The sequence below is a fragment of the Gopherus flavomarginatus genome, chromosome 7 (assembly GCF_025201925.1).
Source record: "Gopherus flavomarginatus isolate rGopFla2 chromosome 7, rGopFla2.mat.asm, whole genome shotgun sequence".
Lineage (NCBI taxonomy): Eukaryota > Metazoa > Chordata > Testudines > Testudinidae > Gopherus > Gopherus flavomarginatus.
Genome location: NC_066623.1, coordinates 98,396,208 through 98,409,640, shown reverse-complemented (window position 1 = coordinate 98,409,640; position 13,433 = coordinate 98,396,208). Strand labels below are relative to the sequence as shown.

At 40.1% G+C, this 13,433-nt stretch overlaps 1 protein-coding gene across 3 annotated transcripts in view; it reads left to right on the top strand.

Moving 5' to 3' along the window:
* The window catches only part of CACHD1 (cache domain containing 1), a 204,106-nt gene that overhangs the window by 97,461 nt on the left and 93,212 nt on the right, over positions 1-13,433 (top strand). For all 3 annotated transcript variants that reach the window (XM_050961970.1, XM_050961969.1, XM_050961968.1), the window contains one exon: positions 1,612-1,760. In XM_050961970.1, the coding sequence (XP_050817927.1) occupies positions 1,612-1,760 (149 nt within the window). The remainder of the gene's footprint in view (positions 1-1,611; positions 1,761-13,433) is intronic.

Here is a 13,433-nt window from a genome sequence, read left to right as displayed (position 1 = left end):
ATTGCATTTCTCAATGTACAAATTTACTAGTGTTGTCTGGTCATTTCTTTAGCTGAAGTGTTGGAGTTGGAAGGGAGCAAAATGATGTACGTATAGTAATTAAAGAACTTTCTTCAGCTCTGAAGATACAGTTAATTAAAATGTGAAGTGAAACATTTTTGAATATTCACTACTGGCAGTATACTGTTAAAAGATTATTGCCTTTCATTCAGAATGCAAGCTGTAGCCTGTAGAGGATATTTCCATGTGTGCCAGACAAGATCATGCTTTTGGGACCTTATCCATTTCCACTGATTTCAGTGGGTTTTGAATCTTCTTCTTAGCATAAGTGAAACGTGCCTCAGGTGGCATATGGCCAGGATTCATCACTGAATTTGGTCTGCTGGGTGGCTCATGAGCTTCCTTGGCCCAGGCCAGGTACTGACAGGGAGTGCAACATGAACATTGATCCAGGCTCCCCTGGGCTGACAAGCTAAAAGCAAATATCCCAGGGAGGTTCCTATGTGATGTTTACTACATTTCAGAGATATACAGTTTCTTAAATTAGAGAGATGTAAAGAGAATAGCCAAAATTACCAAATAGTGCCTAAAGTCAAGCTCCTAAATTCAGCAAGAGTCCCTATTTTTTAAGACACTAAGCACCCACATCTGTCATTGAAGTAAGTACATCTTGGGGTGCTCAGGCTGTTTATTTAGGACCCTAGATATGGATTATGGGGCCAAGCCTTAAGTACTTATGTTTAATAATATTGTTCTGTTTAATTGAATCTCCATCATATTTTCTTTTGGCCTTCTCAGAAAAAATTATTTGCAATACTTGTGTTAGATGGTAAATGCAGCAGCAGTATCCTTAAGCAGTGCACAAAGGATCTGATCCAACTCTGACTGACAGCCGTGGAAAGACACTCAGTGACTTGAAAGAGAGTTAGATCAGGTCCTATGCTAGAAGATGTGAGGAGTAAAATATGAGAATGAAATTTGGGTAACTTTCAAAGGCTGAGAGCTATGTACCAGTTTTCATTTAAAATGGTTAAATGAAGGTACTCTGACGTATTACTTTTAAGAGAGACGAGGTGAATGAGGGAATATCTTTTATTGGACCAACTTCTGTTGGTGAGAAAGACATGCTTTTGAGCTTACACAGAGCTCTCCTTCTGGTCTGGGTCCAATAAAGAAGTTGGTCCAATAAAAGATATTACCCGATCCACCTTGTCTCTCTAATATCCTGCTACCGACACAGCTACAACACATCATTATTTTTAATGCATTTTGAAAGTATATTTTTCACAGTGCAAAATTGGTGATTTTTCATGACGTCTGGTTCAGCTAGAGCTAAATTAGCATGGCTGAAAAGGGTGAAATTCTTGGATATCTGTTGCAGGACAGTAAATATATTTTAGCATTTTGTATCATTGCTTAGTATGGCCATTTTATGACTCACATGATGACTATTTCAACCTGCACAGTGAAAACTAAGTGATAGGTTGCATAAAGCCTGGAACTGGTAGCTTTACTGTGTGCAGTTTGTTTTTCCTTTAACACTGATTCATTAGCATGACGGAAGATAGTACAAAGAGTCTTTGATTTAATTTTAAGTATTTTTGTTTTCAGCTGGCAAAAAAAATTCGAGAGAAGTTTAACCGTTACTTGGATGTAGTGAATCGCAATAAGCAAGTAGTGGAAGCGTCATATACTGCTCACCTGACGTCACCCCTGACTGCAATCCAGGACTGCTGTACTATTCCACCGTCTATGATGGAGTAAGTATTTAGTGCCAAGATTGCTTATGCTTTCAATTAAGTTATGGAAAAGGAAAGACTGTAGTACAGGAGTAAAGTGCTTGCAATAAAGTCGGTGTTGTCTGCCACTCTTGTGGCCGCTGGAAAACGACAAAGCAGTAGTCCTGATCCTGCTTTTACCAATATTGTTAGGCCAGATTGTGTTGGTCTTAATTACATTGTGTTGTTAGGCCATATTGTTAGGCCAGATTGTGTTGGTCTTACTCTTTGAGAGACTACTTAATTTATTTCAAAGGGATTCATTGTGGAGCACAATACTCTTCAGTGTAGCTATACTGAAGATAATATTGCAGCTCTGGTTTTCTGTGTAACCATTTTCTCTCTGTAATGAAATCATTGGCTGATTTATTTTAAAGTCCCAGCTTCTCTTATTTTACTGGGTGTAAATGACGAAGGAAGTCATTCTGGCTTGTTATAAAGTGCACCAGAGAAAGCTCAAGTCAGAGATCTTAGATTTTGAAACCCAGACTGGATTAAACAGCCTTCCCGGAAGAGAAAAATGGGTTGGGTTAATATGTATTAAAGGCAATTTCTGCAAACTACATTCATTACGTGTCCAACTTTGTAGAGGTATCACAATAACATATGTTTACTTAGGAATGGAAATATATTAATAAACTGTAATTATTCGCTATATTCAGATGTCTGAGCACAGCTATAATCCAGGGCTATGGCATGGTTTCAGGTGTGCTGGAAAATGTAACCTGTTTTGTTTGTATTTATTTGAACTGGAATATGGGCCCCAATCTCAACATGTATCAGAGGAGTAGCCGTGTTAGTCTGGATCTGTAAAAGCAGCAAAGAGTCCTGTGGCACCTTATAGACTAACAGATGTATTGGAGCATGAGCTTTCGTGGGTGAATACCCACTTCGTCGGATGCATCTCAACATGGTTAGGCCCCAGATGGTTACAAATAAGCTTTTAGATCACTCTTCAATGGTCTGTGTGAAGCAAGTTTGGTGGTCTCAATCCAGTTCCAAGTGAACAGATGCCCACATCAAAATACTAATGCGACTAATGCTAATTAATGATATTTTGGCAGCCTCAGCAAAGAAGCCAAGGATTAGAATAGAATGGAAACTGAGCCACCCTCTCATCTCTTAGAAATGGGCCTGCCACTCAAGAGCACTGCAATTTGCAGTGGTGGATGAGATGGAGGTGGTGTGGGTGAAACTTGTAAGCCCATTGCCCATGTTGCATAGTCTTTGTTAATTAATGGAGCGCGTCTATCTTGGCGTTTTTCGTAGGCTCTAAATTTACTTCAGTTTTGTCCTAACAAAATGAGTTAGCCTAGAAGCAACTTGGAACCTCAAATCTATTGACAGTGTAACATGTTCATAGATCCAAATTACGAATTCCTCACAGCAACTGATTTAAAAAAATAAATAAATAGGAGCCATTGCTAATGAAACATAGAAAAAGCAGGTGAGAGTGTTCTATTAAAGATATTCTCTCTGATACTAATTAGTGGGCGGAATAATACTGAATCAGTTAAGTGGTTCCCAGTTGGTTGTCTGCTCTTGTTTGACAGGGTCATCCAACTAATTCTATGGAGAAGGCCAAACTGAATGTGAAATTATGATCCTGGGGCCAGGATTATTATGCAGAACTATGTAACTACTCTAAATCCACAGCAGATATCCCACAGGTGTCAATGAAAGGTTATACAAAGAAAAGGAGTGTTGGTATTTATTAACTGCCTTACTGTCACATTCAGCATCATTCACATCATTCAAAAGTAGTATCTTTACTTTTGTGAACATTGATTTCTGCCCTTTCTTTCTTTCTCCCTCTCCCTCTCCCTCTCCCTCTCCCCTCCCCACGCAGCAACTCCCAATTCCACTTTGTGGGTGTCAGTCCCCTTTCTCACCTAATCTGCTAAAGTGATCATCAAAGGAATAGTTAACCTTGACATTTAAGGTGGCATTATTGGGTCTTAGAGTTAACACTCCAGTGTGATGAACAGGGAGGTGAAAAACTTCACAGCTGTCAGAGACATTTGTTTCAGACTGTCAATTTGAAGAGTCAAGAAGACCGCTACCTCCATTATGTACTGTGCTATCGACCTATAAGCCCATAAAAGGAGAGGAAACTTGTGGGCCGCAGGGACATGCTAGCCATCGTTTCCCACTGCTCCCATTGGCCGGGAACAGTGAACCGTGGCCACTGAGAGCTGTGGGGGACCATGCCTGCGGACGGTCAATGTCAGCAATATGTCTCGTGGCCCACAATCAGATTACCACAGGTTGCCCACCACTGGTCTAAACACATCACCCCATACTATGAATGCTCCTGCACTGTAGTTATAATTTAGTTATAATTTATTTTAGGACATCAAGCCATAAGACCCTCTTAAACAAAGGATATGACACCATTTAACACTTCACTCTTTGTCTCTACCTGGTGGTAAAAGCGGGAGCATAATCCAAGCATCTTGACTAGTGTAAGAGAATTCCAAAGAAATCAAATTATTCAATCAAATTATTACCAGACACCCATAGAAAGCGTAGCCATTTCAGTTCTGTATATAATCAGAAGCCAAATTGTTAGCATTTATTTTTATAGTAGATTTTCCATATATTTCTCTTCCAGCCTTTTGTAATTTCAGTACTATGGAATTTTGCCAGCATCTTATGGAAAATTGGAATGAAGTATTTGTAGCAGGCTAGTATGGAAAAACTGATTAATAGAATAGTGTTTTTTTTGTGTTTGTGTGTGAAAGAGGAGGGTTTTATTTTGACAAAGATGATTAAAGTGTGACAGTTTATTGTTGGTATATAGCTTAGCAATCTGAGCATTGGTTTAGAAGTAAAATGTATACATTGCTATATTGCTTAAGATGAATTAAAACACAAGAGTACAGCAACTGAGTAGTAAAAATAAACCAATAAAAAGAAAATAGAACCAATAAAATTGGAAATTCAACATAAAATAAGCTTGACATTTTAGTGTCTACTTCAATTAAAGTAGTGAGAGATGACAATGAAAACAATGTGTAGTTTATTGCCATTATGTGGAACTGGAGATAAAGCTCATATCGTGCAGAGTCCAAATGAACAATATTTATAACTATGTGAAGAAGTTTGATATGAACAGTTGGTTTTATACAGGCTTGTTAAACCATATCTCTGTGTAATGTTTAAGATTTCTAGAATTGCATAGATATAGGATTCATTGGAAAACTACTTCAGATTGCTTTCCAAGACACTGACAAGTAGTAGTTTTGTATTTGTAATTTGTATTTTATTGTACTTGCAATGTAAGTTTGAAAATATATTTGTCATCTGACCCTGCCACCCACTGTGTTCCAAGTGTAGCTGAGGGCTGTTTACATTTAGCAGCAGCAGCAACCCTGCTAATACACAGCTGGCGTTAATGTACCAGAATCATAGTATGACAGAATACAAATGATAATTTGTTGGGTGACTGTTGCTGTCGTGTCAGAATGGGGAACACATAACACTATTTCTTGGACTTGGAGCCCCCAATCTGTACTATTATATTCTGTATAGGTTCTTATACCACACTTGTCACTGTAGTATCTGAGTCCTTTCCAGTAGTGCACTAAGCACTGTGACTGACATCCTGTCATGTTTGTTCGTTCACTCATCCTCTCCCCACAGGGGAGTGTGTGCAGGGGAATGGTTTTTATTTCAGAATTCTCTCTTTCTCGCTCAATCTCTCTCTCACACTCCACTTCAAGTCCTTTCACCAAGGCAGAGCAATAAGTGGCTGTTGAGCAGTTTTGGCACCAACTTCTCCATATTCTCTAATTCAGCAAAGCATTTTAGCATATGCTTAAATCTATCCCTATTTAGCAAAGTATTAAAGCATGTGCTGATGTTAGTGGGATTTAATCACATAAAGTTAAATACACAGTTAAGTGCTTTGCTGAATAGAGATGGACTCCTGAATCAGAGTCACAGAGCATTGCACCTTTCTTCACCAGGCTTTGTGTTTCTCTGCTTCAGCTGCATTCACAGCTGGACTTCAGCAAGGTTTAAATACAGAACAAAATAGCAATATGTAACGCGGGGGGGGGATGAAAGCTTTATGCAAGTGTATCACATGCAGATGAATTTTTCTGCAGTGGAGTGATTCATAAAGTACTTCGAGCCCCACAGAAATTTGCAGTAGGACTTCCATGGGTGTCTTCTCAAGGCTCAGATAGCTCAGGCCTACATTCTCTGAAAAGGGTCTCTGCCTCCACAGTCTGGTAGCTTCAGACACGAGGTTTTGCATGTCCTGGGTCTGGGCCCTTTGTTAACTCCAAAGCCTAGTGTACCTCTTGCACCTGAATTCTTGGGGAGATTCAGTCTGTTTCTTAAAGACAAAGTAATATCCTGCCTAGACTGAAGACAGGTACAAATCTACTTTACTTTATCTTCTCTCAAAGAAGCCCAAAGAAGGGCAGTGTGGAAGAAAGAGCCAGCTTTGCCTGCGAGAAGACTGCTCTTTCAGAGGAACTTAAAAGTCAACCCCAAGAAGAATTCCCTGTAATACAGGGTTTCTCAAACTGGGGTCGCCGCTTGTGTAGGCAAAGCCCCTGGCGGGCCGGGCCAGTGTGTTTACCTGCCCCATCCACAGGTCCAGCTGATTGCGGCTCCCACTGGCCGCGGATCACTGCTCTGGAGCCAATGGGGGCTGCTGGAAGTGGCGGACAGTAAGTACCTCATTAGCAAGCCCCGTTGGATGACCTCTAAAAAACCAGATATCCCCTTCTTTCCTAGTGATTTTCCAACATCCTAAAATGTTCCTTCTTGTATGGATCAGTGGTTATAACTCTGTATTGCTAGGGAGGAAAAACTGGTAGTCAAATTATCACTCCCTGCACAAATGAACTCATAAGGTCTTCTTTCTACTGCTGATAGGAGTCGAGACTGAGGTCCTTTTTGAAGGAGCATTCCACTGGTGAGAGAGAGCATGTGTTTGGCCAGCCTTTCCCACCTTCCATTACATTTGTCTCTGGGCTTTTTGCAAAGCAGAAAGGGGCTAATGTCAGACAGGTGGTTTGCAAGCCGTCTCAGCTTAGTACAGAAGCAGAAGGTGCAAAAACATGGTATTGGCCAAGGCAGTCCAATGGTAACAAAGTATGTCAGCAGTCAGGAGATCAGAATTACGGATTTGAGCCTGTTCCCCATTCCAAGGGTTTAAAAGTCTGGGAACACTGCCGTGCCAGCACACTGAGCCCTTGGAAGAGAGAGCACATATCACTACTCCAACCAATCAGAAGAATGTTATAAGAGGCAGATAAATCTGTGCCCAGCCCTTCTCAGCCAGAAGGACAGCTAGCCTGCTGTGTGGTAGAGAAGGCGGAGAGGGGAAAATAGTATGGATCTTTTAATCTCATAACACCTCCTGGGAAAAATTAAGTGTGGGTTTCCACATTAAAGGAGCCTGAAGAATCCATGAAAAACAGATGTCAGGCAGGCTCCAGACATAGTTTATGATTGAATTGGGGTGAGTTTTTTTTTTATAAAAATACTGTTTAATTGAATTATGTTGCTCCTTGACTTAATAAAACCCTATTGCGTAAGACTACATCACCCATTTATAATGCTTAAAACACTCCTCTCCCAAGGAAACACAAATTAAGTAGTTTGGAAACTCTAAGGATGCAAGTTGCCCATTTATCTGTGTGCTGATTTGGCAATCTTGCTTTAATATAACTGCAGCTGCTAGTAAATCCCTTCTTGTAGGCCCTAGGAAAAAACTTACATGTGAGTTTCTCCCAGAGCAGTGCATCAGAGTGGGGTCATCCTGTTAGTACTGTATATGAAAGGGGCTTTAGCACCGTCAACAAAATAGTGGAAATAAGTTAACATAAAGTGCTGTCAAATGCACAAAATAAATGAGCTGTAAAAATAGAGAGGATTTTTTTGGGGGAAGGCCTTGACTTAAGTTCAGATCCTGCAGTTCTTTGCATACAGATTCACCCCGACAGCCACGCAGAGCCCCACTGAAGTCAGTAAGGCTCCATACCAGCACAGAGATGCACTCACACGAAATGAACTTGGACATTGGGGTCCAGAGTGTTGTTTATTATACCGAGTACAAAATTCTCAGGCAGAATTTTTTTCAATTGACATCCTTTAAATATTAGTTAAAATTTGGTTAACTTTGTTCCAGGTGTGACATGCTGTCCTGGGTATCAGAGCTGTGTATTTTATAGTCATTTCGGCATATGCTGAATTTAAAATCCTGAACCTGGAATAATTTTGATTGCCTTCCACTGTATTTCTGTATTGAAAAAGGCAATTAGAACTGAGTGCATATTCTAAATGAGGTCTCATTATGGGTTCGTCTACAAGGATAGTTAGTACTCCAAGTTGGAGGGTAAGTTGACCTCATATAGCCTGTGGTAGACTTTCATTACATTTGTCTGTGGCTTCTTGTCCATGTGAATCCTGTTCCCATGCACTTGAAGTACTATAGTGCACTTTGATCTACTCCTGTTTCAAAGCGGGATAGATCAAAGCACACTATAGAACTTGTAGTGTGCAGTAGCAGGGTTTGCGTGGTCAGCTCATGCAAGGTCGATTTCTTAGGACCAAATCTTCTGGCTTAAGTAAGGGGCCAAGATGCAGCAGAAGCAGCCCACTTTATGGCACACGGGTGTTATATCAACCAAGCAAGGTACTAACAACTTCAACAGGACTTTATTTTTACAGTGGAAACCTCTGTACTAAGCTGCTGCTGCACCATATGTAACTCTCACTCAGCCTCCTCAACTCCTCCCCCGTCCTTTCTGTTTCCTGTCCTTTCAGACTCCCAACAGCCAGTGCTCCCAGTTCTAATAATTACAAGCACGTCTAAACACCACAATGGGAGAGGTAACACAGGGTTGTCTCTGCATCCGCTTTACACCATGAAGCACAGTTTCACAATAGGCCTGAGGATGAGAGGTTATGGCTAGTTAACTGACAGTTACATGGATCCAGTAGCCCAGCACTGCAGGGGCTGCCCAGAAGGCCATGGATGGATGCTACTTCAGCCTCAGCTTGCACAGATGCTTAGAGAGGAGAGTTTTGATTAGCACAAACCATTTACAGTGATGGTCTATGCAGCATTTTGGACTGACTGAGAACAAGCCACCCAGCCCAGGTTGACAGACTTGGGCTAACAGGACTCGCACAAGGGCTCTAAAATAGCTGTATAGCCAGCACTTTGAAGTTGCAAATCAGGTTGAAGTTCAGGATCTGATGCCCGCCCTCCGCCCTGGGCTTTAGCTTCCATTGATTTCAAGGACTAAAGATGTATTGCCTAGCTATATTTCAGGTCTCCAGGGAGACGTATGGCTTCTTACATGATTGAGTCCAAAGACAGTGGCAGCCATGTTCTGCACTAGCTGATTCTTCTGAATGGTCTTCAAAGGTAGCTTCTTTATAGGCACCATTTCAACAAAGTATTTACGCCTGTGAGTAGTCCCACTGACACTTAGGGTATGTCTACACTGCAAAAAAACCCCAGAAACATGGCAATCGGTCTTAGAGCCTGGGTCAGCTGACTCAGATACACGCTATGGCAGGGGTTCTCAGACTGGGGGTCGGGACCCCTCAGGAGGTCATGAGGTTATTCTATGGGAGGGTTGTGAGTGCTAGCCTGCACCCAAAACCCTGCTTTGCCTCCAGCATTTATAACAGTGTTAAATATAAAAAAGTATTTTTAATTTATACTGGGAGGTCACACTTAGAGGCTTGCTGTGTGAAAGGGGTCACCAGTACAAAAGTTTGAGAACCCCTGCACTATGGTGCTATAAATAGCACTGTAGACATAAGGGCCCAGCCTGGAGCCTAGGCTCTGAAACCCAGGGTTGGGGCGTGGTCTCGAAACCCGAGCCCAAATGTCTGTACTGCTCTTTTCAGCACTGTTGTGCAAGCCAGTTTACTTGAGCTGGTTCTCTGAGACTCGCAGCTGCAGGTCTGTTTTTGCAGTGTAGAGATAGGTACCTTGGGGCCATAGAGCACACTGCAGTAGTGCAGTCTGGGGGGTCACAAAGCCAGGGATAACTGCAGTAAGAGTTGTTTCAGAAGGAAGAGATCCCGACCTTTTACCCAAATGTATGTGTGGGGGTAACATGAAGGAGCTAGTTCTGCCTGTTCCATCCTTGTCCTGAAGACAGGACTACATTTCCAGGGGCTTGTCAGTTTCTCAATCTTCATAAGAGCTACCATTCACTCAGGAAAATAAGAGGCAGAGAACTGACTTCCTACTAGATAGAGACAAAATTATCTCTAACCCAATCTGGGGTTTCCCTCTCCCTCCTACGTACTTTAAAACCCCCTCCTCAGGCAATCCTGTGTCCATGACATTCTGCAAGTGGCCGCAGTGGGTCATCCCTGAGAGCAATGAGGAACTTATTTGCATGTGTGTGTGGCATATGCAAGCACTCGAACACATGTGCAGACCCCTCCCTCTGCCCGGGATAAATAAATTTCAATACTAATTTTTATATACAATTATTTTAGGAGTCTCCAAAAATCTTTATTTAAAGTACTGTATGATGGTATTTGTTTCATGTTAAGAGTACGCAACTTTTCCTTATATTTAGCTGACATTGTTTACACACCTTTGGGGCTACTTGAGGTCTGTTTTCTGTGCTTTAGTCCGCACTGCTGATAAGTTTATGGAATGCTTTTATCGGTCTCAATTTGTGAAAAGATAGAATGGAGTGATACTTCTCAGTGTGACATATTACTTATCAACTTTGCAGTACATCCATTAGTGTAGCTGTTTAAATAAGTAAACCTACAAACTTGTTTTTGAAGATCATTTACTTTATGAATGTGATAGTTCCTTCAGAAGTGGGCTGGGCTTTTCTCCTTTTTAAGCAGGTGGTTAAATATTTGCTAATGCTGTTCAATTTTATCACAGTTCTTGCTTTGTTTATCCGTCCTCTTATGAGCAGTTAAGTGGGAGATAAGGGGAATCCCACCAGTTCCTTTAAAATGTATTACTCTAGTTAGTATTTTAAAGTGCTTCATTTCCAAAAGAGAACTGGATTGGACCCTTCTAAAGGAAATGTAAACTGTGTTGGCTAGAGCTGACCAGACTAACAAAGATGGCTGTGGGTGTTCAGGGAATCTGGAAGGCTTTTGTAGTGTGAACCTTGGAGTTATATGTAGAAAAACAGACTTTCAAATTAATGGACATTGAGGAACTGGCTGTCTTGGAATGTAACTTTTCCTTTGTGGGAGGAAGTGTGCCTGTGCTTCAGGCTAGAGGGGGGTTTGCTACAGCAGCTTGTGTCAATATATGCACTGCTGTGTTGCAGTATTTGTCCCAAGCACATGACTCAGGTAATTTACCTTCTTTTTTTGTGACCGAAAGCATGCTCCTCCTCTTTCAGGTACTGCTTGAAGTCAATGATACTACTCATATGTTTAAAGTTAGGCACTTACTTATGTACCTTGCTGAATTAGGGCCTCCATCCGTAGATTTGCCTGTGAGGCCATTTTCACTTAACTTGAAAAAAACAAAATCAAAACCACTGTTTCTTTCCCAAAGTATTTAAATATTTAAATCCTACAGTATGTAAATATATATATATATATATATATATATATATATATATATATATATATATATATATATATATATATATATGAGTAGAAAGGTATGTCTTGCTATCAATAAAACATTCCAGTTTGAGAATTTTAAAGAAAATGCTGAATTTTGAGTGAATGTATTACATAGCTGCATTTATCCACCACAGCCACGTTTACAGGAAATTAAACAAAGAGTGAGAGAAAAGAAATCAACCTTAATACAATAGGCAAACTCCAACAGATGTGTCACTTTTATAAACGTTCCTTTACTTTTTCTAAACTGAAATTGCACAGAAGTTGATTTACACTGAACTGAGGCCGAATGAAATCCAATTGGAGCTCACTTCAACACTGTTTTGATGTAAGATTTAAAGCTCCTGCAAATTTATTTTATCTTCTGCATTTGCTGATCTCCTGCTTGTAAATCCTATTGAAGGAGAATAAAAATGACTGCAGCCTGATGGGAATTAAATGTCTGAAGTTCAAAGCAGTTTGCACATCAGAGCAAATGTCAATCAAATGAACATCTTGCAAGCTAGGCAGGGAGTGAATTTCTCCATGGGGAAGAGATCAAAGTGGGAGTCACAGTTCTGTTTTCTCCCTCGGGATGCAGTTTCGATCAGTTGTTCATTAAAGTGAATCCAGAAGGAAGGCTTTTTATATATATGAAAAGGGGAGAGAGGGAATTGGAGTAAATGTTACTTCTCTTAAAACTGAATTTCAGCCAACAATCTGATCTTATTTAAGTATGTACAGAGACTAATTACAATCAACTATATAGTTTTTCTGGGGAGATTTTTGACAGACAATTCTTTGAACAATGTCACCTGTATCATTTTAGGCCAGATTTCAGAAGAGGTCTTATCTGTCATCTGTGTTGCCCAATTAGTCTAAAAGCTAATATTTCAGCCTGTAAAAATGTAGGATATTGCTAAAAATCAGGACTTATTTATATCCAGCAGTGGAGGCAATCAACAGTTGTCTGCAAATTTCACTTCTGTGAAGTTTATATCTTCTTCTAAAGTAAATGATTTTCCCCGTTGTACATTTTCATATAGGGTAGTTACAAGATCTGTAAGTAAGTCAGTACAGAAGCTAGAATTAACATCAAGTCACGGTTAAGAAATCAAGCCGTCAGAAGCCAGGAATTTTTTTTTTAAAAATCAATTTACTGCAGAGATACATTTAGCAATACATCCTAACTGATGTGGCTTTAAGTTAAGTCAGAAAGAAACAAATGGTAAATTCTGGGGTATATGCATAAATACAGATTATAAACATGATCTTACGAATACAGAAATGTTTGCTTGGTTTTTTTCACATTTGTTTTCTGACAAAGGACTAAAAAAAGAAACCAACAAGTTTATGGCTATGTGAATGTCAAAATTTTATTTGAAACATGGGTTGCCTCCTGCCACAAAAGTGGCTGAACCTGATTTAGCTTAAACTTTTCAAAATAAATCCCTTTTGGAAAATGTGCAAAACCAGTTTCAGTGAACAGCAACTGAAAATAAATTTAGATACTGTTCCCAATCTAACCTTTACAAGAGCATTCACTACTAGCAAATGCTATAATAATTCTGTCTCAGGACTGCTGTCAATCTTTTATTCTGCATATTTTATTAGCTAGATTGCATATTATAAATGTATCTATTTTGTATATGTTCTCTGCTGTTTTTAACTGCTTGAATGTATTAACAAGGAATAGAATGTGTAGAAGGAACAGAGGTCTAGTAGTCAGAATGTGAGGCGGGGGCAGGACAGAGTTGACTCCTGCGTTCCTTTCTAGCTCTGCTGTTGAGATCTTTGAAGATATTACAGCCTTTCTGTGCCTGATTTTTACTCATTGGGAAAATGAATGTATTAATACTCCTACTTCTTTGGTATGTTGTGTGGCTTGGTTGGCCAGTTTTTGCATTAAAGCATTTTGACACACTAGGGTGAAAGGTACTATGTGAATATAAAGTGTTACTGTTGAAACACCCACCTCTAATGGCATATGACACTTTTTTCGTGGATGAAGCTTCTCAATCAAGGGGCAGTTAGAAAGGGAACAAGTGTTGGTCTGTGGATGAGGTAAAATTA